General features: G+C 40.1%; 1 protein-coding gene across 3 annotated transcripts in view; it reads left to right on the forward strand.

Moving 5' to 3' along the window:
* ctnna2 (catenin (cadherin-associated protein), alpha 2) overlaps positions 1-25,384 on the forward strand; it is a 278,051-nt gene that overhangs the window by 44,179 nt on the left and 208,488 nt on the right. For all 3 annotated transcript variants that reach the window (XM_086211559.1, XM_086211557.1, XM_086211560.1), the window contains exon 6: positions 3,378-3,644. In XM_086211559.1, coding sequence (XP_086067685.1) covers positions 3,378-3,644 — 267 coding nt within the window. The remainder of the gene's footprint in view (positions 1-3,377; positions 3,645-25,384) is intronic.

Consider the following 25,384-nt stretch of genomic DNA (forward strand, 5'->3'; position numbering starts at 1 on the left):
TGAACTTTTTCAGGAAAAAATAAAGAAATAAACCACCACTGACCTGTGTGCCTCATTTGCAATTGGGGGAAATATTGAGAAATGGCTGCCACTGTGTTACATGAACGGATTTCCTCACTTGGAATTAGGGCTGAGCAATTTTATCGAGTCTGCGATACATATCAATATTTTGTTTCCCCACTGAGTATCGATTTTCCAGCCGTGAGTATCTACACATTAAGCTACATTCAAATCCCCCGTGTTTCGCACTTTGCAGGAAGAGCAATTAGGTCTGCCGGCCGCTAGTGTCGCTGTAGGGCATTTCTAGTTACCCAGACACCGACGCCTTCCTCATCGGATTAGACTAGGAGAATGGCGGTGAGCATTGCACCCTCTAATATTTCATGTGTGTGGGCGTACACACAAGCTCCCTGAGCACACTGAGGATCAATGTGAGCAACATCAGTTGTGCACGATGTGGCCGCACACCTGTTAAACACTTGGGAGCAGACCAAGGCACACGGCTTGTTAAAAGAATCAAATTACGGCAGCAATTTCTATTAGTTAACTTTTAATGTTTTCGGGGGTTTACAACTCAACCTCTGAGCTACCGTCGCCGTCTCCTATCTCTGCCGCACTGTTAGCTTGCTTAACCTGCATGGTGCCACGGCGCGTATGGGCAGGGCACATACGCAATACTGTTAGTACTATGATTGGCTGCTAGGGTAAGTGAACCATATCATATTATTGGCTGAACAGCTGTCACTCACCTAGTTTATGCACTGCATAATTTTCTTATGCCCGTTTGAGCAAGGGTGCAGCTTCGAGGGAATATTGATGTACAAATCATTGCCACTCGAGCTTTCTGGAAAATTCTTATTTTTCGCTCATCAAGCAGAAGACAAACTGGACAGTGACCCTTGGTAACTGCAACAAACTGAAAATCACAATACAGAGGCACAGTCTTACACACGACATGTCCTGCCACAACATAGATGTTTAAATAACCGCTAATGTATGTGTATTTATTATTCTTCATCCGCCTGTCCATTAAATGTGGGCCACTTGCTCTTCCGGACGTTCTCCATCTCAGCGGGCTGTTTCCTTGGCTCAGCTATGGTAGCTTGCTACTTTAGCTCGTTGTGGTAACTGCAGTTCCCGCAAGCATTGCACGTCTGCTCCTTGCAAACTATCTTATTCATCGTAGCCTGGGCCCAAAACCTGTTGGCAGGCTCTATTGTCCTGCAACGAGATGGATAACTCTTGTTTGTCAAGAGTGGTACTAATCACTCCCACTCGAGCTCTCTGCATAACAAGATCAGTCTTTCCTTCGCTCCGCATGGCAAAAAACAAACTGGACAGTGGCCCCTGGTGGAATCCAAGTGGTAACTACAAAAAACTGAAAATTACAGTACAGGAGCAGTCATACACATTGCATGTCCTACCGCAACATTGAGGTTTAAATAACCGCAAATATACGTGTATTTATCGATGTCCTATAGACATCTATTCATAGATAATTTATAATAATTTAACGAACTGCTAATATGTGTATTTATTTTTCATCATTTGCCTGTCCATTGAATGTGGGCCACTTGCTCTTCTCCATCTCAGTAGCTCTGTGTAACGAGCTCTCTGGAGAACGTCCTCTTTTCTTCTAGCTCGGCGAGGCAAAAGGCAAACTCGACAGTGACCCCTGTTGGGATCCCAGTGGTAACAACAACAAACTTAAAACCCCAGTGCAGAAGCAGTCATACACATGACATGTCCTACCTCAACATAGATGTTTAAATTCTATTCTATCAGTTTACTTTTAATATTTTCGGGGGTTTACAACTTAACCGCTGGGCTACTGTTGCCGTCTCTTATCCCAGCCGCACGGTTGCTTGTTTGCTTACCTGGACCGTGCCACAGCGCGTATGGGCAGGGCACATATGGAAGCACTGTTAATGCTACGATTGGCTGCGTGGCGTAGGTGAACCGTATCATATCATTGGCTGAACACCTGTCACTCACCTAGTTTACGCACTGCATAATTTTCTTGTAGGCTGAGAATGTGCGAGTGGTGCGCGATTGCGCAAGCGCGCAATTTCGGAAGCTCATTGACGGCAAGTACAGATCCAGCGCATGCATGCTCAAACGCAGATGTGTGGGAGCATTTTCAGTTCAAAAACAAAAAGGAAAGCGACCATTTAGACAAAAGTATGGCGGTTTGCAAACTATGTCACACAAACGTTTAGTACTCTGGAAATACCACCAACCTGCGAGCCTACCTAAAACGTCATCACCTGGACAAGGTAATGCTAACTGAGACCGAGCCCAAGAAGCGTCGCGGCGTGACTCGAAACAAACCATGCTGAACAGTGACGGCGGTGATTGCCACAAGTTCCCATCTTCTTTACCGAGGTCGCAGAAAGTTACGAATTCCATTGCCTACTTTATTTGTCAGGATTTGAGACCTTATTGGTGGAAAACAACAGCTTTAGGCGCATGGTGAACGCGATGGAGCCCCGCTATGCTATAGTCACCCTGAACTGAATTATTGGTTGCCATGGTTTATTTTTAGTTGATCTGGTGGCTAGACTGGCTAGTAGCTACCTCATATGTTCAGTATCAAGCTAAAAAAGTTGCCAAAGAAGGCCACTTGCGGCACTTAAACTCTCCATTGTTCGCTTTACTTTTCAAAAGCTTGCAAACTAAAATTTCCACTCAGTTTCAATAAATGAAACAAATTTTCTCGCCACATCTGTGATTCATTTTGTCCAGCCTTTGCAAGCTGCCAGTCAGAGCCATATGTTGTGTAATTGATGCCTTCAGTTCAATTCATTCAATCCAAGTCAATGGAACACTCACAAGATGTCACCAAAATCACTTCGTCCCTTCAAAATCTTTCATAAAAGGATGGAAGTGTATCGAATTGGATCGTGAGCTGAATGTCATGATATCTATCGTATGGTGAGCCAAACATTGTGTTACACTAATCTCGCAATATGATGTGAATCGCTACAGCCCTACTTGGAAGTTTCTAGAATTCATGTGATGGTTAGGGGTAAAAACTTTCGAGTGCAACTTTTCTTGTTAAGGGTATTGTTTTAAAACCAAAGAACCTCAAACTTTGCTCCATAAAGTAAAATATAGTTTTAGAGAGCGATTGTAGTCCAGAGCTTTGTAATCATTCCTGCTAATGCATCCAGGTAAAGACTGGATATGACCAGCTTCAGTCATCAAAGTAAGCAATGTGCCTGATTTTTGAAAGGCCCTTGAAATGACATGAACAGAATCATCAAAATATCCACATATCATGTTGCCGGTTGTCAGCTGAACTGTGCCGCAGGAGCAGAACACTGGTTTGTGTGCTGACTTAATTGCTAACTTAAGAATATTCTTCATCGGTATAGGAACTGAAAGACCCCCAGTGTCGAGATGAAATGGCAGCTGCACGTGGGGCTCTCAAGAAAAACGCCACCATGCTGTACACCGCCTCACAGGCCTTCCTGCGCCATCCAGATGTGGCAGCCACTCGTGCAAACCGAGACTACGTGTTCAAGCAGGTGCAGGAGGCCATCGGTGGGATCTCAAGTGCCGCTCAGGCCACCTCGCCCACTGATGAGAAGCACGGCCACGCCGGCATTGGAGAACTGGCAGCTGCACTGAATGAATTTGATGTGAGTCCCCCCCCCCCCCCCCCAAATACACACTCTGCACAACATACCTACTGTACGCCCCCCTCAGTTGTCAGTTTACTACGTTTTATAACACAAACCTTATTAAAAAAATGCAATCTTATCCAGCAGGCAGCAGTAATATCATCCTGAAAGACATGACCATTTTCAGCTTTTTGTAAAAATGTTTTCTGAAGGTAATTTCAATTTTATGCTCAATTTGTTTTATTTTTATACTGACACATTTCAGATTCCATGTCCATCTAATTTATTTCACACACACACACACACACACACACACACACACACACACACATATATATATATATATATATATACACAAACACACACACACACACATACTCGCTTGCCATTACTGTAGGTACACCTAGATAAAACTAATGCAGCATAAAGTATATCCTCCCTTCATGAGAATTGTAACATTCAGTTTTGTGTTGAATTTCTTTGTGAGAGATGTTGATTTAGTTTATTGGTTATTTTTGAATGCTTCGACTGGCCTGGCGGTTCATTAGGTGTCCCAAGAAACAACTGAGCGACCGAGTGCTTATTCAGGCTCTTAAATGTCTCAGCTTTATGAACACATTAATGACCACCACAAATTACTTTGTCTAACAAACCAGAATTTTATTCTATCCTGCAGCAGCGCTGAGAAAGTGGCTGCTGGATAGAATGACTGTTTAAAAGTTGTATACGATGACATCATAGCACCACCGTGGACCTTAACGTAGAAAGAGACAGCTAGCAGTACAGCTTGGTTTGCAGTAGGTGCATCAGTATTAGAAGCTATGACTAAAAAAAAAAAAAAAAAAGCCCTGTAATCAAAGAACACATAGTTTCTGGCTGCATGAGGAAATCTGTGCATTATTAGAGACACACCTAGTGACACCAGGGGAAGTTCTCATCAGCAGCTCTGTGAAATAAGAAACATACAGTATTACATCATCTAGCCAACTAATTACCTGGAGGCTCCTATATAGCACTACCAAGGACGAGGCTTTATTTTTGGTGCTATTCTGACATATACTTTGTCTTTGAAGTCCTCTGTACTCGTCAGATACTCAGAACCATGTCACTATTACCAAGAGTAAAGCCTTATCTTGAACACAGTGGTATTCAAAACTGCCTTTCTATTATGAGTCGTTGCTGCCATCTAGTGGTCATTTGGCAACATTGGCAATTCAGGATTTGAGATCAGAATGCTGAACTCTCTCTGATAAATATATGAACAAATCGCTGTTTTAATAATCCAATTTGCTCCTTGTCATAACCACAACTTATAAAGCCCAGAGCGTTGGTAGCATTTAGATTTGAGACATTTAGATGACACACACAAAGCAACTTGACATTTTCTTGCACCGCAAATAAAAGCCTCTCTCTTAATAACATGTTCTACTGCCAATTTATGAGGTAGGCCTAGATGACAAGTAGGATAATCTTTTTTTATTCAATTCGATCCACAGAGCTGTGGACTTATAGCCGTGACATATTAGACTGGTCAATTGGGAGGCTGCAGTGCGTGGAACCGTTGAACTGTTCTCGTTCACACTGAGAGGTGTGTTTTGTCTTCACATTGGCTTGAATTTGAACGGACAAAATATGAGGGAATATCAGGTTTTACTGCATCCACCTGACTCACCTGGAGATTGTGGTCTGCAGGTAAGTTCATAGTGCGCTTCATCGCAGACATTTAGTATTGGATAAAATTTTAAGTCATGTACGGACCAAATTTGTTGCCATTGTGATTTTTCTTTTTTTTTTTTTTTTAATTATTATTCCATTCTCCATATCTTTTCCCACATCAGCAGCCAATAATACTGTATTGTTAAAGAATGGCATTTTCACTTTTTGGATTTACCACTCAAGCATGACACCAATATGATACTGCCACAATTATTTATTTCTTTAGCCAAAACTATGGTTGAAACATTATTATTATTATTATTATTGTTATTATTATTAGTTATACCTTATTTTACGTCTTCAGTCGTCTGAAACTTCACAAACCTCATTTCCTCAGCACCCTCAGGTTATGAGTCTCCCAATGTCTTTTCCTGCTGCTTTCACGTACCAGAAACGAGTTTGGAATTCTCACATTACGAGTTTATGGGGGCGCTTAGATAATGAAAAACCTCTTTCTTTTCTCTTTTACAGTTTGATTCTTTCCCTAAGTATGATGACTCACTTGTTATTTTTATTTATTTGTGTGTTCTCCTGCCCAAGATTTTTTTTTTTTTTAAAGCAAAAATGAATATATTGCACTTTTATACCCAAACAGTCAAAACTGAACTCTTGAGGTCATCAAAGAGCTGCAGAGTTCTGTGTATATTTTGGATGTTATTCAATACTCTTTTATGATCTGTCTAGATTTCATGGTCACTTCAGTAAATGCACTTTTTCCTCTCTCTATACAAAAGTTACTGCACATTTTTGATTTTTGCAGTGTGAATTTACAGAACATATTGCCCTCTTTTTAGACTTGACTACATTTTGAATGAATTCCGCTGCGGTCAGGATAAATCTAAGATCAGCATGATGAAACTCTGGAATCTGATATATTAGATGACTATCAAAAAGCTATCCTAGGGTCTGTTTCTGTGAGGAAAACTGAACTCTAGTCCCTTATGAACCAGCTATCATGTTCTTTGTTTTTTTGTTGTTTTTTTTTGCAACATGCCATGGCCTATATACCATTAACATTGAGGTTTTATGTAAAATAGAACAGCTTTTTAGAAAAGCAAAAGACCTGCATAATTTGATTCCATTGGGCAGATAGGCAGCAATTAAATGAGACAAATTGCCCTTTGCTTAGTCCTCTGTGCTCGCCTGAAGCCGGTGCATGTTTAATTTCTAACTTACCACAGAGACACAGAGTATAGTTGGATATGCTCAGAATAGTAATGACCTGATACATGAAGATATGACGCATGGCACTCGTAGGGTTGTGTGTATACCACTTTCTATTGGCTTTGTTTTATCTTAACATGCGCTTTCAAAGGCAAGGACACCCAAATAATCTGTGTTTCTCTTCCATCTACTTATTAGCACCCACAGACACGCTTACTTTGTTCTTAGTAATGGAGTTCCTCTAGATGCTGCCGAGTTCCCATGTCAGCCTTAATCTGTTTTGGGGTGCTGCTCCCTTACCTAAGTCAGCTTTGATCTCTCTGTCGCCCTTTGAGTGCAATGGAAACATGGGATGGCGTAACTGATGCCAGCACCAAAAAAATAAGAGAAACCCACATAAAAACACGGAATGCTTTCCTTTTTTTTTGTTTTTGTTTAATGTATTTATGTTGCTGTGTTACTAAACAAGCACACTACTCCTTGGATTATTAAACGTGAGACTGATATGAATTAAATCCAAGTCACACTGTAAACAAGTATTCCTTTTAGGATAGACCGAAGACAAGGACACGGAGTACCTTTCATCTCCTTTATCGCTGTGCCAGAAATATGCAGTCATCTGTAAAAGCAACACAACAACTCCCGACAATTCACTGAGAATATAGGTTGCTGCTATCTGCATTCTTTAATTTGAAGGAAGAAAAAAAAATATCCTCAGGACTTTGTGAGGCCTGTTTCTTCCTGCCTCTGCAAAGCAACCTTAGTACTATCACAGTTTTTATACAATTTTCTTAAAGCACAAGTCCGCCTTTTTTTTTTTTTTTCCATCTGTGCCTGCTGGGTAATTTCCTGGCACCAAACAAATGTGTTTGAACAGAGGTGTCTTATCGCGCGCACAGGAAAATGTTGTTGGCTTCATTTGGCAAAGGCACAGGCACACATTGATACATATTTTAGCTAAATAGAATTTTTAAGTAAGTTCTGTACTTTAGTGAATACTAATGTTCTGTGAGTGAGGGACACTTCTACTCTACACATCGATGGCAGTGGTAACTTGGTGACGGGACCGGTGAGGATCTAACGTTAGTTCATTTTCTTCCTTTACTCAACTTCAGCAAGTTGTGACATCCGGTTTTATTATATCTTCTATTTAACTAATTGATTAGTCACTGTGTGTGTGTGTGTGTGTGTGTGGGGGGGACTGATTCTGGCTCTGTGCGTGATTCCAGCAGGTAGCAGCAGCCTTCTCCTGCCCCACAATAACTGCTGCAGTCACAGTGTAACAAAGCATGTTTGCAAGAAGCGGTACATTTAGAGGTGTCGGTCACAAGCAGATCGCTGGTCCCCTCAGACGGCACGCAGCGCTCTGGGACCCACTGTCATGCTGAAGTGGTGTCTGCACAATTCCAGAAGGGGATTATAGTGACAAAAATAAGGAAGGAACAAGAAACTGAATAGACTAAAATGAAATACACAGTGTGCAAGATGACAAGAGGCTGCACGATGGTCCCACCTTGAAACATCCAGGACGTAATGGTTCTGGTGTTAACATCTTGGTGCCAGATACCACGGCACACTCGAGTCTTGATGGGTCAAAGCTGTTCTGGCAGCAAAAGAGGGACTGGCCTAATATTTGACAGGCCACTCTTTTGCTACCAGAATCACTTGTAACCCAGTAAAGCCCATCATCATCAGCTTTAGTTGCTTTTTCGCCCTGCTATTTTCTTCTGCTGTCGTCAATATATTTGGGGTCATGAAAGATCTATTAAGTGAGTTATCAGATTCATTCAATTCAGTCATTGTTTGCATAATGGAGCATCTTTAGAGCCCTGCAGCGTTCACCTCAGCGGGATTCTCCTCTAATATGTTTAAGGAGTTTGAACAGAAGGCTTTCAGCATGCTGGGGAAGTTTTTCCAACAAACTTGAAACAATGTGGAACCTTAACTTTTCAGAAGACTTACATTTATGTTTTCAAAGAATCTGTTTCTGGGTTTAAAAAAAACCCCAATAATCTAAATGAGATACATTGGACTACTACTACTACAACTACTACCAAAAATAACCCACAACACAAGAATCAACGAACACCTGTGTAAAACATAATAGATACTATGATAGGCACTTCTTTTAAAGGCCTTTAAACCACAAATATTACGTCAGGGTTTTGCAGACCTCCTCCTCAGTTTAAGAAATACCAACCAGTAGGAAAAGAACTCTCTTGAGTTAATAATATCTCTGCGTTAAGCCAGTAAATTAGGAATTAAGTTTTCATACTGCCATCAAGTTGTGTTAGCACAAACTGTATATTGGCAGTTGAAGTACGACCGTGCGCTCTTAAACACATTTGACTCTTTTGTTGTGTGAATTATGAGGGAATAGATTGGCATTATATACTAAACTAGTGTCAAGCAAATATATCATGTAGAAATATAAAAACAACTTAACCCTATCGTTGGCGTGTGTGTGTTGCATGATAGAGTTTGACTGACAGTGTTGACAACATAAGCAAACAGCAGCTGTCACTTTGATTCCAGTGTTACTTGCTCCTGATTGATTCAGCGTCAACGTGTTTCTTCTAAGCTAGGCTCGCTCCAAACTTTGACTTCAAGAAGAGGATTGAGAAAACCAAGAAATACAGAAAATCTCTCATGTGAAATAATCAAAGGTGTTTTTTTTTCTTTTTCTTTTTCTTTTTTTTTTACAGAAAATTGTGCTTTCATATGGAACTCCTCCACTCACGATAAGACGCTGATTGACATAATATGGTTTTAGGAATTTTAAACTTCAATGATTTTCAGAAAGCTTCATGTGCAGGCAAACAAAGTCAAACTTCCCCCCATGTTGGCCTCGCTGCAGAGTACAGTCGCATCATAATAGCAGCAGTATACTGCAGTGCAAGAGCATGCTAAGAGGAGCTTAGGGTGGACGCCAGCCCTCCATTCTGGTTATCCAACCTACCTTTTTAGCAAATTCTAATGCAACATAACCTGATGCGTCAGATGTTTGTTTCACAGAACCAGAAACAGTTTGGAAAAGGGCATACGCTTTTAAAAAATAAATAAATAAAAAAAGAAGCAGCTTGGCAAGAGATTGGATGAACCAGTGAGTCACTTCAACATCATAAAAACCGAAGCCAGTCAGTAGAAGAGCAAAAACTGCTTTTCCATCGAGAAAAGCCTTCATTGGTGTTCTTTGGTCTACTTTCAAAGAAGAAATTCTCTCCAGCTCTGTAAGTGATACTGTAGCAGTCTCCACACAAACCTCTTCAAGAGCCGCCATTGTTGTTTTGAACTAAGAGCACAACTGGCGTCTCTCAGCAAACTACATGATGGCTGTAGCTGACAGTAGTTTCTCCCTTAGACACACATTAGCACAAGCACCAAAGGGAGTTTCATGTGATCTTGCAAATCCAGCTGCCTCACAAGGTAAAATATCCCTGCTCTTTGCTCCATTATCATGGAGTACCAGTGCCAAAAAAGAGATGCAGATTTATACTACAAAAAACATCTTTCTGGTGGGAAACAACTGCCCTTTAGAGATCACTATTGAAATGGGTTTGTAAATGTAAGTTTTTGAGCAAAGGCAGCGTAGAATTTGAGGATGGCTACATTTTAATTTGCTATGCAGGAAAAGCCCTGTCATGTTGGAGTAGAAGTCTTTATTTAGGGATCGTAGCACAGTAGGAGGACAGATGGAGTCAAGGCCCCACGGGTATATGGGTGAAGACGCACTGTAGCACACAGGCATAGATTATTAGGTCACAACACACACACACACACACACACACACACACACACACACACACACACACACAAGCCATGAAGCAATTCACTTGTTTTAAAGCATTGAATGAATGGAAGAGCAATAAAGAACATTTAGATGCACAATTAGTTTTTATTGAGGTTTCTGTCTTCCTTCTACAAGCTTTTGTAGCGCATGTACACGGTTCTGAGGAAAAAGGCAGGAACAACACTGCCATACTCTATCACTCACCCAGTTACTGCTAGGCACATTTAAAGATGGAATTTAAAAAAATCTCTTATTTCTTTCATTCTTTCCTGTTTTTTTCGCCTTCTTATCTGTACTGTCAAAAGCAAGAAACACTAACCTTTTTTATTTTTTTTTTCTTTCTTGGAAAAAAGAAACATTTAGACTGTTGCCCTCTTCTGCCCTCATGTTTGAACTGTTCTGCATAAAGGCATTAGCATGTGAACAGCAGCGAACTGTTCTCACTGAGGCCTTTTGGAGTATGAAGAAATGCAAGACCCACTATGACTCAGGTCATGCAACTGAGCTAGAAAACCCTCCCAGCTCAAGTATGAGTTATATAAGCTATGCCTCTTATTCTTCTGCAGCTGCTGCCTTTTATTAGGGGGGTGAGGATGCTTTTTCTTTCAGTACAACTGTCATTGCCTCAAAAATGATCGTTGAGTTCTCAACCCTCCTTTCTGTCTCTCTCCGTCTCTCCCTCTCTCTCTGTCTCTCTCTCTCTACAAGCAAATTAACTTTGGCTGAGGGGAGATAGACTATTACCTTGTTTGAATTAGAAAGTTTTTTTTTTCTCATTATGTCAAGTTTAGGCCATCGCCGTGCCATTTTTGTGTCACATATGCTTTGGATGGATCACTGCAAACCAGGTGAAGGTACAAGCTGTTCAAATCTATTAGCCTCAAACTCCTGTCACACATGTTCATACCATGGCCAGCAGATGGCAGTGTTTAATTATTTTTGCCAATCATCAGTACCCCCCCCCCCACTCTCTCTCTGTAATTCCCCACCCTTGTTCTCTTTTCCATTTTTATCCCTTTTCCTGTAAGTCCTTAGAAACAGATTTTCAGTGCAGAGAAAGAGTCTGCATCATCTCGTAGGGCTTTGTGGCTTAGTTAAATGGAGGCCATCCTCAGATGCTGACATGTTTTTATGTGTAGATTCCTTGATTTGACTCGGTCTCGTGAAAGGGAATTCAGTTCTACATGTACAGCCTTACAAAATTGACCCCTCTAGCCTCAGCCATTGGCTGGTAGCGCATTCCAGTGTTCCCCGTGTCCACAATGAGAAGACAACATTGTTAGCAGACCTGTACAATACCCTTCCTACCCAAGTCCTGGTGTGTCATCACAACTCTTGTTTACCTACAGCTACCTGACATAAAAATTCAGTGAAGGGTGCTCAGTTGCTTTGTACTGTGTAGACACACACACACACACACACACACACACACACAGTCGTTGCTTTGAGCCTGCAGCAGAGATCCAAGTCGCACAGGATCATTTTACCACGGTTCTTATTTCCATCTGCTTGTCCTATACCTCTTTTTCCCTCGCTTTTTTGGGGGGTGGGGGGGGGGTTGTTATTTATACAACATATCTCTCTCACTTCCCCCCACTTCTCTCCAACAAAAGAGTTTGAAATACTGGCATTCTCTCGTGCATATGCCCTGAGCTCGTTTGGTGGTAGTATTGTATTTTCATGCAAAACTCCTGTATGTATTGCATGCCTGTATTCACCCTACACCAGCATATGCTGGTCCTCGCTCGGCATACATTATAGGCTAACTATAACCGGATTTACCAGCTTGCAGAGGGAATGTGTGCATGGCAGCCAGTCCTTTGAATCTCACTGTAGCAAGCTTTGCCTCAAAATGTAAGTTACTCTCTGGATGCTTTATGCGTCCATCTGTGCAGTGTCAAGTAATTGGGCTATATTTATTCCTATGGGATGAAATATTGAGAACTCTTTTAATTAGAGTTAATATGGGTTTTTCCTACTAAAGTTACTTTGTAGACATCGTACAAATAACGGTACAGGTGTAGGCTTTTCTTCACATTATGTTTTTGTGTCCAATTTTTCTGTGTACATTTTTAAAAAAACAACTCTTGGGTCCTTTTTACAGAAATGTCAAGATAAGAAAGGAAGAGATCATAAACTTGTTTGTTTTTTTTCTTCCCTAAATAGAGTATTATAAAATTCAAGAAGAAAGTAAATCAAAACTAATTTTAGGAATCCATCCTACTTCCCTATATTCTATGTAATCACATATAAGGAAATACTTATGACTCAATCCAAAACTGGTTCCCAACGTGTAAGACCTCACAACTGATGCTACTTTTCAATTTTCAATTTCAATTTTCCCAATGAAACATAAAAAGAATTAAAAAAAAAATGCTTCCACCTTTAAACACTTTGTTGGTTGTGTAAGGAGCAGCTTTGCAGATTTAAAGTTAGCTTGTGATGGGGAAGTGAAAGTTGGGGCAAAGTTATTGTAAAGTTAAAGGACATTAGGAAGCTTGTGTTGTACACTTTTCCTTTCTGAAGTTAGGATACGAACAAGGAATTTCTGATAACCCCCCCCCCCCCCCCAAATCAGGTCCTAGCCCATTATCATTGTTACCAAGCAGTTTATTTCATGTGGCCACCCCATTCTTCCTCCTTCGTTTGGTAGAGAGAACAATGTCCAGGATTGTTAGTGATATGAACTGAGACTGCCCAGGAGTGACCTTTTTCGCCTGCGTCGTTTGTGTTGGCGAAGCTGTTGAGCTACCCTCAGAGACACGGTGACTTGGGAGCAACCCAGCTGTAATGTATGTAGATGTATTCCTAACTGAGGGATAGCTTTCTTGGTAATTGCTATATCAATCTATGCACTCCTACCCTTGCTGTCTCATTTCAGGCTCTCTCTTATTTCTCTAGCACTTTTCTCTCTCCTGCTCTCTCATACACACACTCACACACATGCACAGACACTGAGTCTTATACTTTTTCTGCCCGCATTGTCTCTCCTTCTACGACCCCCCCCCCCCCCCCTCGACTCACATTGATTCAGGTGTTCAACACCTTCTTTAGTTGCCTGTGAGAAACTGGCAGAGGGTAAAGCGTATACTTTGATCGTTGCACTTATTTACACTTTCCTGGGAAGGTCGTACACGCACAGGTTCACAAACATATGGAGACGCTCAAAAACAAGAATTAATAACAGCATCAACTATAATGCCATGTAGCAGTGCTATTGACAAGAACCCCTGTTGTGCATAATACAACTCCCACCCACCATCATTTTCACCTTGGTCGATCCACGTGTTAGCCCAGAGGTACGCCTCTTAATTACAACATCCTATGCTTGCCTATTACACTGCCTCATTCTCCATGGACGGATGCATCTGTCAAGAGGAATATGAATAGGAGGACTAGGCTGAAGTAATGGGACATGACCAGGGAGATAGAGAAGTATTGGTTTGTTTATTCTTGTACAGTAATTAGCCTCTGCCTGTCTTGTCTTGATGGAAATAAGGCATGGATGAGCTGTGGGGGAAGCAGAAAGGGAGGGGGGTCACTGGTAAACATGACTGAGATCTATACTAGTTGGAAGCTGGAGCTCACAGCCCTGAGGCTCATCGTGGTCAGCCTTCTCTACTTTAGTGTTCCATTTAGCTCAAGGTCGGCTTTAATGTAGCTCTGTTATATATCAGCAAAGTTCAGTGTTTTTCATTCATCCATTCTAATTCAGAAGAAAATAAATAATTAACACAAGACTATAATGTAACCACTTTGTGCATATATGGACAGCAACACTAAGTTAAATAGAAACAGCAACCAAAGTGAATTACTTCGCTTCTTCCTCAGACCTCTCAGCATAAAACTCTTAGGAGCTGATCTCTTGAGTAGGTGCAGCAAATTACTTTTTAAAAGTTATCTTGCCTCCAAGTCAAGATAATCTCTGCAGGAGGCTCACATGCCAACCTGCCCACTCAGCCCTGCTCAGTCTCATGGATGCGGGGGCATGCTGGCTCTTACACATACAGTACATGTACTGTATGTAAGATCAACGTCACACTGAGCTCTATGTATTACATGATTCCACACATAGGAGCATGGAGTGCCGATGCTTGTTGTCGGGGGGCTTAACCTTCACCTTCAGTGAGTTCTAAATTTTTTTTTTTTAATCCAAGATGCACATCTTGCTTCTTAAAGACCAGTACTGTAATTTCGAAAATTTTCAAAAGTGAACCTGTAAGTACGGAATTGTTCTTGTGCCATTGGTCCTTTTTCGGGAGTGTAAGCTTGAGGATAAACCCCTCCCTGGCCAGATTTGTCTTAAACCTTTCAGGTAAATGTAAGTCAGACCCGATGAAGCCATGATCCCCTGCTTCACACCAATACCACTGTCCTCACTAGTCACAAAAAGTACTCTGCAAGGCTTTGATGACTTTCTAAAATGTACTATTTCCTCCCACACATATTCTAGCACTTCTCTGAACAATATGGGCATGCACACACAGACACACACACACACACACACACAAGCAGCCCTGTTACGGCTGCTATCCGTTCTGCAAAGGGATATATCTGGCAGGGAACTCCTTGAGGATTTGAGACAAAACCTAAGCAAAAGATTATAAATGAGCTGCTTGTCTGATTTTCAGTCTCCATGTTGGGAAGCTAAGCTCCCTACCTCAAAGTCTTACTGTATAGAAATGCAAAGTAGCTTCTTTTCTCTACACAAAAGTCTACTGACATTCCCTGGTATAAACATTTTGGAACCTGCATCTGCTATACCTATATTATGTCTTGCTAAGTGAAACCTCATCCTTATTGATGTTAAACCACAGCTGCCTTGGTCACTTTCCACCATTGTTTGCTGTCTTGTTGTCATTACTAGCCCATTGCATTGTGGGATATATGACAGCATGGAGTCCAGTATGCTGTAATACCTTCCCATAAATTGTATGCAATTCACATTTTATAGATACTATGCTAAGATTTTGAACTTTTTTTTTTTTAACTATCATTTTTTCTGCAATGACAATGCACTCTTCATTATATTTGTACCAGAGGTAGCTAACATTAGCTAATTTGCATCTGCTTTCCTTGGGCAGGTAGATAAAAAAAAACAATTTTTTGTTAAATTGTGCATTAGTAAAGGTCTAATGAATTCAATGTCTAATTTGGGTTATTAAAAGATGTACACAAATTCTATTTGTAATTCTCCCCCTCTCCATGACTCTCTCACATACTTTTCATATACAGTGTCAGTTCGTGTCATTTTAATGACGCCCGAGACAAAAATGAGTTTTAATCTCGATTAATTGAGATGATCAGCTCTAAATTTAAACTTTATATAGCGCAGGGGAGGATAGACCCTGAAACCTGCCCGCAGAAATGCATGTCCCAAGCTTTTTGTTTATATTTACAGCCAAAAATATCCTGCAAACGTGAATTTATGGAATACACTGTGTTGTGAAGACTGATAAACTTGAGGCATAGAGGGGGTTTACACACTCTCAAGGGATGAGTCCTCCACTGCCTGCAATGTAGATAGCGACATTGCTGTAGGGATTTACGAGACGCACCTTCAAGAAATTAAACTCAAAGGAGTTTAAAGCAGCAATTCTTTGCTTGGGATTAGTTGGCTTACTCAATTTACCTGCTTACGTTCTGCAGATAAAGTTAGATAGATAACTAGATAGATACATGCAGGCATTAACACATACCCACTCACATACATACATAAACAGATGCCCACTCACATAGATACATTAACACACACACTCGCATACAGACTCACATACACACAGACTTACCCACTCACCTACTTACACATATCCACTCATGTGCATATTTAAATACATGCTTTTATACATCCATGTTTTCGGATACACACCCTTGAGCAGTCTGGCTAAGATGTAGGTAGATAAAGTAAACGAAGCCAGCCAACATTTTTTTAATGGTGCAGCACTCAGAAAGTCTCTTAATTTCCCCTGGTGGCCTCCTGAATGGAAGAGATGCCACATATCCCTGATCTATGTCTGATGGAAGCGCTAATGCACCAGTGAATTTGCTTATACGAGTGTAGCTTTGTTGACAGGCCAATTCAACTGTCATTTTCAGATAATGGAGTATTCTGTGGCTGTTCTCCCTGATCCTAACCAAACCCTGCTCTCCTCTGGTTGTCTCTTACGCAGAACATTCTTTCAACCCCCCCCAACAAAACAGCTTTAAGTGACTGGAGCACTAAATCAGGTCCTTCTGTAGTTATGTGAATATATAATGCTTTATAAATAAAATGTAAAAAACAATGTGGCTCGTTAGACAAAAACATAACCAGATAAGGAGAAAGTAATGTTCCTGCATTTTTAGATGCCAGCTTTAAGGACTCATTAAATCAGTGTTTTAACTGGAGGTCTAGCATTGTAAATTGTAATGGTATTTCCTTTTCAACTTTTGAGATTAAAGTAAAATGTTTGATAACTTAAATTCAGACGAGGCGTCTTCTCTCTTCAAGGTAGCTCTCATTGAATAGATGAGTTTTACTGCAGCGGGACTGACTGCTCTCTTTCATATTCTTGCCTTCCTGGCATTATGTCTTCATCTTGTTAGTTCCACATGTTTTGCCTTTCTCCTTATCCGGTCTTTAAAATCTTGTAATGGTGCCAACTCAAGTATCTGCAGTGTTTTTGTAGCTATTTTGTGCAGTTGTTCCGTCACTTTCCACCTCAACAGCTAACAAAACTTCATTGCCAGTTCCTTATTTGCTCTGGACATGCTCTGCTGATACATACTTATAATTAAGCATGTGGAACTCAAGCACATGAAGAAATATCAAACAACAACAACAACAAAAAGTAATCTTGAGTCAGACCGTTATGTAATTTGCCTCTGTATTCCTAACCTCGTATTTTGACTTTGAAGAGCAACCAGAAAGTTTCAGCGTTCCTGAAACTCTTTAAGACCACAGTCACATCATTTTACTCACTGCTGCTGTCATTTTAGTAGCTGCAGATGCTTATGCAGGAAAAGATTTGAATATGAGCAGTACAATTTCACCTTCACCAACTTGTCACATGAAAATTCAGACATTCAGTTGCCTACAGGCATGACCTCAAGTGAGGCTCCGCAGCAGTTGTGATGGATTATTCTGGTAATAGCCCTGGATATTTGTTTCAAGTTACAAATATCTGTTTTTAATACTGAGCTATATCTGGCCCTTTTTACAGCACTACCTGCTGAGGCTTGCATCACATCGCACAATGTTAAACTGACCTATAACAACATTAACTGGCAGTACAACAATTTTGTTTGTTTTTTTCCTCCCTTGCAAATATAGAAGAAACATGCCTTCAATTTTCTTCTATGTGTAATTCATTATAGAGGGAATGCTTTTGTTGAGTCCCCGAGGCTATTGTGTGGATTGCTGCTTTTGAACATGGCTGATTGGGGCGGGAGAGGAAAAGAGTGACGGGGGCTGGGTCATTGAAAGGCTAAGAGGCAATGTCTAGAAAAATTAGTTCTATTGAAGGGGTGGTGACCAGGGTTTTTTGGGGTTATCATTTCGCTTGGCAGAATGTGAAAAAAGCAGAAAATGAAGTGAGAACTATATTCATATTCAAATGAAGACATGTCCTGCGTGGTTTTCAATTATGAGGGATATGTATATTTATGTCTTTACCAAAGGAAACTGTTCAGGGCCTCCCTCCGCTTTTGTAAGGCTGAGAAAAACAGCCGACAGAAACTCGGGTGTCTCCTGACAATCTGAATCATATATTTGTATTATTGAACAGTGTAATTTGTGTTCCATGAATACATTCAAAAACATACATTATAAACCATTCATTTATGATTATGTATGTTATGGTATGGAACATATGAGCTTATTTCTTTTGATTTCTTTAAAAAAAAAAACAACAAGATTTTTGAATTATTTCATCCAGTGATCATATGATCATATATTATATAATCATCATTGTAAATGGGCTACAGCTCAACCAGGGACTCCCATAAGGAGATACACGTCTCTGTATGTATGAAGAACTGACCAGCGTGAGGCCTCATTTGATCTTTTTCTACTGGTGCTGTTAGTCTCGGTCAGTTTACAGGTAACAGTCCATTGGGGGATGGGAAGGAATATAGTACCACATATTACATAGATGTAGATCTGCATAAATCAACAGTTACGTGACCTCTGGAAGTTGAAATGATGAATGTTTTCAAGAAATAAGTAAATCTGATGAATTCACAACCATCTGTCAGTTACGTCTAGGTGCACAGCAGCAACAGGTTGGTAGACTCGGTGATTCCACATCGATTCACTAATGTCCCAAAGAGTTCTTTCTAAATGCCTTGTGGGGTGATTGCAGCACCTGGACAGTCTTGGGTGTCATCCTGTAATTCAACTGAGGGAAGAAAAATTAGCGGTTAGAGGTATGTTTTAATTTACTGGCTGAATAATTACCTTAAGCCTTGATTGCAGCTCTGTGTCTGGAACAGTGTTTTTTTTGTTTTGTTTTTGTTTTTTCTTTTCTAGGAGCTAAAAGTTAACTTTTTTTAACGGGTATAAAAGCAGACTAAAATTTGCTTTCACAATTATTAATTCATGTTAACTCTCTAAAATGACAAGGCTATTGATCATTTATATTTTCTATCCGTTTTTGTTTCATATTTAATTTCTACATACATCTGCATCATCCTGTTTTTAAATAAATGCCATAGCTAATATTGCCAGGCCTACATAGCACACCAGGGGATGTACAATGTCATGGAAACGTAGAAAGGAAATGTATAAGAGTAATTTTCCCCAGTCACTGTGAAATTACAGACATCACGCAGTTTTATGAATGGTCTTATTCGTCATTAAGTACAGGAGCATCTGCAGACTGGCTCACTCCTACGGAGCGGATTAGTGGGTCTACTAGCTCCCACTGAATAAATAGCTAAGGCCGCTTTTCTCTCCGACCTTTTCTCCTCAGCGCCCGTAGAGCAAAGAACAAAGAAACACATTTAAATGTTAATTGCGTCTCAACATCACTGTGTTTTCTAATAACCTGTACTTTGTCATTGTACTCACAGAAAACTTTGGTTAATGAGGATTAGCAGGTGAGGCATGATGGCGATCATAATTCCTACAAGTTTATTTCCATCTTGAGCCTTTTGTTGCAGCGGTGATGTGGGATGTTAATATTACCGTGGAAGCAGATGATTGGTAGCCCTCTAAATTTTACTGACTGGCTGATACTTTATGCTTTTTACTGATTGGCGTGTTAATCAGCTAATGTGTAAGTGCTGATTTTCCTTTGGTTTTACTGTATTTTATATATAAGTGCATCATCAGCCTTTAACATCTGCATGTTCTGTGCTCACCTGGAGGCACTGGGTACTGTACACACACACACACACACACACACACACACACACACACACACACACACACACACACACACACACACACACACACCACCTTGTTCCACTACCCTCCAAGATCATGAAGTCCCTTCTAATTTTCTACTCATTATGTTGTCGACGGTCTGGAGTTCCAACCAGCACAGTGGAGCCCTCTGGCTCAGGGGGTAATGTCATGTAAGTAACGGGGCAAATGTGTGTGTATAATATGAACATCTTCATGAAGGAAAAACAGGCAACTTCAGAAGTACTGTTTAAGTGTGGGGGTTATTATAGAACATGTACTCAGGTGTTCTTTTTTGCCGGTCTGTTGGACTTGATGAGATAAAAGAAACCGTAATATTGCTTTTTTCTCTCTTGACCTGCAGCCCCTGCTGTGAAGGCAATAGATGGCAGACAGGCATGGGACTATCAGTACTTTCACTCACTAACAAGATCTTCAAGGTAACACAAGAGTTACTAGATCTGAGCGAGATGTGACTTCATTGTCTCAGCTCCTCAAGCCTTGCTACAGAATCTCAGACAGCTGATTGATGTGCGGGTGTCCTTGGGTTTCACTGTTTTCTTGTTGGAGGGCAGAAACAATCCCTACAATTTAAAATGCTCGTGTCTCGAAGGGGCATTAAAAACAGACCAAACCTGGATAGTTGTTGGACTTTGCGTTATTTCCTGCTTTGGAAAGTCTTAAAAAAACAGGTTCAGATAGCCACCTGAGTAAATGTAGGGAGAAGTAATTGAGCCAAAACAGAAGTGATACAAATCAGAATGTGATACGTATTTTAAAATTGACATTAGAATATTTGTGTTTCTAGGCAAATTTAGTGCTTTGATTTGCTTGATTATAGTGTAAATAAAATAATGTACCATGTAATAATTAGCAAATATAATGAAACAATTCATTGCTTTTATTTTGCTGAATGCTGTGAATTGCAGTGTCTATAAGATCAACATGATTTATAATTACTACTGTAGAAGAGTACTTTCTACCTTATGATCTCTCATATTCCCCAAACACAGATTCATTTATATTATTATGTTTCCCACATTAACCCGCATCGCTTTTCATGAATATTTTGTCGTCAATTCTCCTCGTTTTCCCCAACATGCCAATCTGTCATTATCTCATTTACTGGACTCCCAGATGTAGCAGAGCCCACTGATTTCCAGAAACATTGATTCCACATATCTCCTGACCACATCAAATGAGATTAGTGGGAAAGATGGCAGATGTGCCTTTGCTGATGACCCCAGCATGTTTCTGCTTTTAAACAGCTGGTTACTGCTCTCACACGCTCACCGGCAGGACTTTTCCCTGCTTGTCTGCAGGATCATCACCACACTGATTAGCACCAGAGTGGCTTATTATCTAAAGGTGCAGTACGTAGGATTTCAGGGGCATTTGAAGTGACACATTCATTAGCCCTCTGAGAACCTGCAGTTGTCTTCAGCTGCACCTTGTTTGACTGCAAACAGTAAACAACATCACACTGAAAAATGGCAGGATTGTCTGTTCTGTAATAATTCCTTCTCGTTACTATATTACTGAATTATTGTATTAAACCCTTCTGCACTAAAAACTATTATAAACTTATTTCCAACTTTGTTTTTTTTTAGTATAGTAATCATTAAGTCATATCAGTATTAAATATTCATTAATTTTCAGGATTATGATGTTTTTTAAATGTTAATTTATTTTCTAATTGCAACTTGTCAGTTTTTTAAATATGCAAATATATAGAGATATGCCGGTGATTCGCAACATTTTTATTTGTTATGCGTTATTTTGTGTTCTGCTGCGGATTTGATAAATTAACCTTCCGAGTACTTCAGAAAATTGAAATTAAACACCACCACCAGAGTCATGTGATCGGACAGGGGTAGGGACAATGGTATCAGCAGTTGTGCATGAGGGTTCGGCATGAGATTTCTTTTATTTCTCCTTATATAATGAATGTGCAATCTGAATGAAAGCGGTTTGATTATCTGTCACCTTTTCAACAAATGATTCCGAAGTCAGCCTGTTAAAAACAAGATAATTGCTTTCTATACTAACTTAAAAGTAATGCAGATCCGAAACAGAGACCCGGTATATGATCAGGACATTAAAATCACCACTGTCTCCCTGTTTCATTCTAAAGGTTCATTTTACATGCAGTTTGTTCAGTGGCCTTAATGTCTTTAACTGCAGGGGGAATGCAGAGGAAAGAGAGGTTTTTTTGTTTTTTTAAAGTGAGTGAACCCTAAAAATGTAATGCTCAATTTAATCGAACACAAGCCCTCTCTCTCTGTCTCTGTCTCTGTCTCTGTCTCTGTCTCTCTCTCCGTCTTTGTCTCTGTCTTGGGACAGAAACCACCCGATGTGGTAAAATATTTCTACTGTTTATCCTGCCACAAGCCAAAACTTAGTTTCTTCTCCCCCAGACCCAGATGCACCCCTGCACTCTTTTCTGGGTCCACATTCACAGTCTGCTGCCAGAGATACTGGGCACCGCTCCAACTACCATTACCTGAGCCGGCGAGGAGCCTTGTGTGCCTTATTATGCTACTGTACTGTATGATTTATGACTCTGTCTTGGCGCATCTGCTACATTAATAAACATTTGGGTACACAGTCATAATTTAACCTACACACTATTGAATGCAAACTAAATGATACCTTCAATACCATGAGTATCTCTACTGAAGATCATATTAGTTTGCAGTAGATATTTGAGTTGAGGACAGTGTGTTGCAAACAATATCATACTAAGTTGTAAGGTTGTTCATTTGCTTGAAGAAGGGAGCTCTTGTCAGGTGACGTTCATCTGAGGAAAAGAAAAATGGGGAAAAAAGAACCAAAAGAACACACACTTTGGTACCAAAGCTCAGATTCAGACAATGAGACAAAGATTCACTTTTTTACTTCCGTTTCAAGACCTGCCGTGGCAGAAAAGTCAGAGCCAGGACGAATCGTTGCTCCCCCGTTGAAACTGCTGTGAACTGAGACATCATTTTGTCTGCTATCACTGTTCCTTTTCTTTTTTTCTTTTTAGTGAATGTATTGAGGCAAAAAAGAAATGAGGAAAAACAATGGCATGTCTACCATTACAAACTCAGAAGAATTAGAATGGCTTACAATGGGACACATTTAGTGTTACCAAAGGGAATGTTGACAGCTTGAATTAAATAAATAACCTAACAACAAATGTACTTCAGGATAATGGGACACACAGAAAAATAATTGTTAATGTTATTTTAAAATAAAGATTGCTGCCTACTAAAGTTATCCTTTCTGTCATTCCATTCGTCTGTGTCCAAAATATGGCAGGACTAAAGAAATTATGATGTTACCTCATAAGTAGTATTTTTCCAAGATCTGTACTTTGTCTGCTGTCAAAAAAACCCCCACAGAACGAGCTTTTTTTGTTTATTTCATTATTTATTTGACATTGTTTGAGTCCAGATCTTGGATGTCTGCCCATAGGTATGAATCACTTGAGGGATTCAAATTCGATGTAATTATACCAGCAAAGTGCATGTTCAATCATTCATCAAGAAAACCCTGACCTTAGGGGATTGTGTAAAGACGTGGTACATATACAACAGTGCTCGACCCCGTTGTGTCTGGAGAAGGAAGTCATATTGTTGTCTGGTACGTCCCTTTTGGTTGTTGAACCAGCTGTAATTTCTCAAATGGCGACTTCTAATTAGCACGTGTACCGTCATTTGTTTATTTTTTTTCCAACTACGCTTCAACATAGATATTATAGATTTGTGCATGCATAGTACAAATGTGTTCATACTGGAAGCAGCAACCTCAATGGGGCATGCACTCCCTATTTTAGGAAAACAGCTCTTTTAGCTTGATTTCCTGCTGCTTATACTATTTTACTAATTCATGTCCTTTTCCTTTCTCTGCTCCAATTGCCCCCCACTTTTTTCCTTTATTAATTATTTACTGATGCTTTACTTTTTGATTTTAATGGGATATTTGTACGGTATGTCTACAATTCAGAGGAGGTTTTGTTACGTTCCTTAGCGATACATTGTATGTTTAAAGTTCAGCATGTAGCAGAAACACAAAAGGGCAATACAGTTCAACTTAATAATTCATTCAATCTTTCTAGGGTCTTCATGGAGGTCAAGCTGCTAAACAGTACATCAGTAGCATCCTGGGGATGTTTATCTGATCTGTCCTATGTGTAGCTTAACTTTTTGGTTGTGTTTCTTGACCCATAAGGCTTATTGAAAGCGTTTTTTTCACCATCCGCGTGCTTGTCATTTTCTTCCTCTAGTGTTAGATGAAATATTCAGCAGTTTGCTTGATGGTGTCCTGCAAAGATCAAATGTATTGAAGTCTCTTTCCCGCTGTGTCCTACTCTTTCTGCATGAAAATGGCTCAGACGTAGATCCGGTTTTGCAGCCTGTACTAAAGGAATTCATGGTAAAAGCTCATCTTTGAAATATTCAGCTTGGTCCAAGAGTTTGACCATGTGAATGACAGAATGAATTCATGGCCGGATGATGAAAATGGTGACTACGTTTACATTCTGATTTAAGTCCTTTTTCTGGTTGTGGTAAAGTAGTATTCCGAACAAGGTGTTTATATGTTCCACTGCTGTAGGTACATTCTATTACTACTTTGTCATAAGGTAACTTTGCTGAACTTCTGGTTCACATACAGTGATAGTCATAGATAAACAAAACTACAAAGGCATCACAGTAAAAATAACCAGCAAACAGTCTGAAACACAGCAATCATTTATAACAAAATTGCATAAACACAACCTCACGGATGCATTATAGTCGCCCTTCTCGACCTCAACATGAAAAGATAACGATCTTCTCAGCAGCAGCAACACAATTCCCATCTATCTAAATCTGGAAAATGTTTGCTTAGAAATTGAAGATGTGCAGACATAAGTAGTTTTCTGTAAGAGGCATTTTCTGATGAAGACGATTACATGACCCAATCCTCCATTTAATACAGGCATATACACGGACTTATTCAGGTTTTTTAGTAACCGGAAAATTATCTTTATCAGGTTACGGCGGGGGGGGGGGCGGCAACGTTGTGCAGTGGTCAGCACTGTCGCCTCACAGCAAGAAAGTTCCGGGTTTGAGCTTCAGCTTGTGCATGGGATCTTCCTGTGTGGAGTCTCCATGTTCTCCCTGTTCCTGTGTGGGTTCTCTCTGGTACTCCAGCTTCCTCCCACAGTCCAAAGACATCAAGAGGGGACGAGGCTGATTGATACTCTAAATTGACCGTAGGTGTGACTGTGAGTGTGAATGGTTGTCTGTCTCTATGTGTTGGCGACCCATCCAGGGTGAACCCCACCTCTCATCTGAAGGTTATGGCAGGTGTTTACATGATTCTTATGCATTCAGAATATCACAATAATCTGATTAATACAGTAATATACTGTTAACGCAAACATAGCCAGTTAAGATATAAAAGTTTCAATATTGTCCATAACAAAATGACAAAAGATATGTAATTTAATCGGCCAATGAAATGAAAATGAACCCACATGTATGCACCTTTTTGAATTATTTGAATGATTACTTGTCAAATGTCCTGTTATTTACCGTACACAGGAGCTGTTGAGGGCCAAACCTTAACCCTGAGTAAGATGCTCTTCATTAGGTTAATCAATCAGAGTGGGTTATGACTAATCCCCCTGCTGGGTCAGTGTGCACAGACCTTTGTCAAAAATAGTAATAGTCA

This window comes from Aulostomus chinensis, chromosome 8, assembly GCF_037954235.1.
Source record: "Aulostomus chinensis isolate RoL2024-O1b breed Wild chromosome 8, RoL_Achi_v1.0, whole genome shotgun sequence".
NCBI lineage: Eukaryota > Metazoa > Chordata > Actinopteri > Syngnathiformes > Aulostomidae > Aulostomus > Aulostomus chinensis.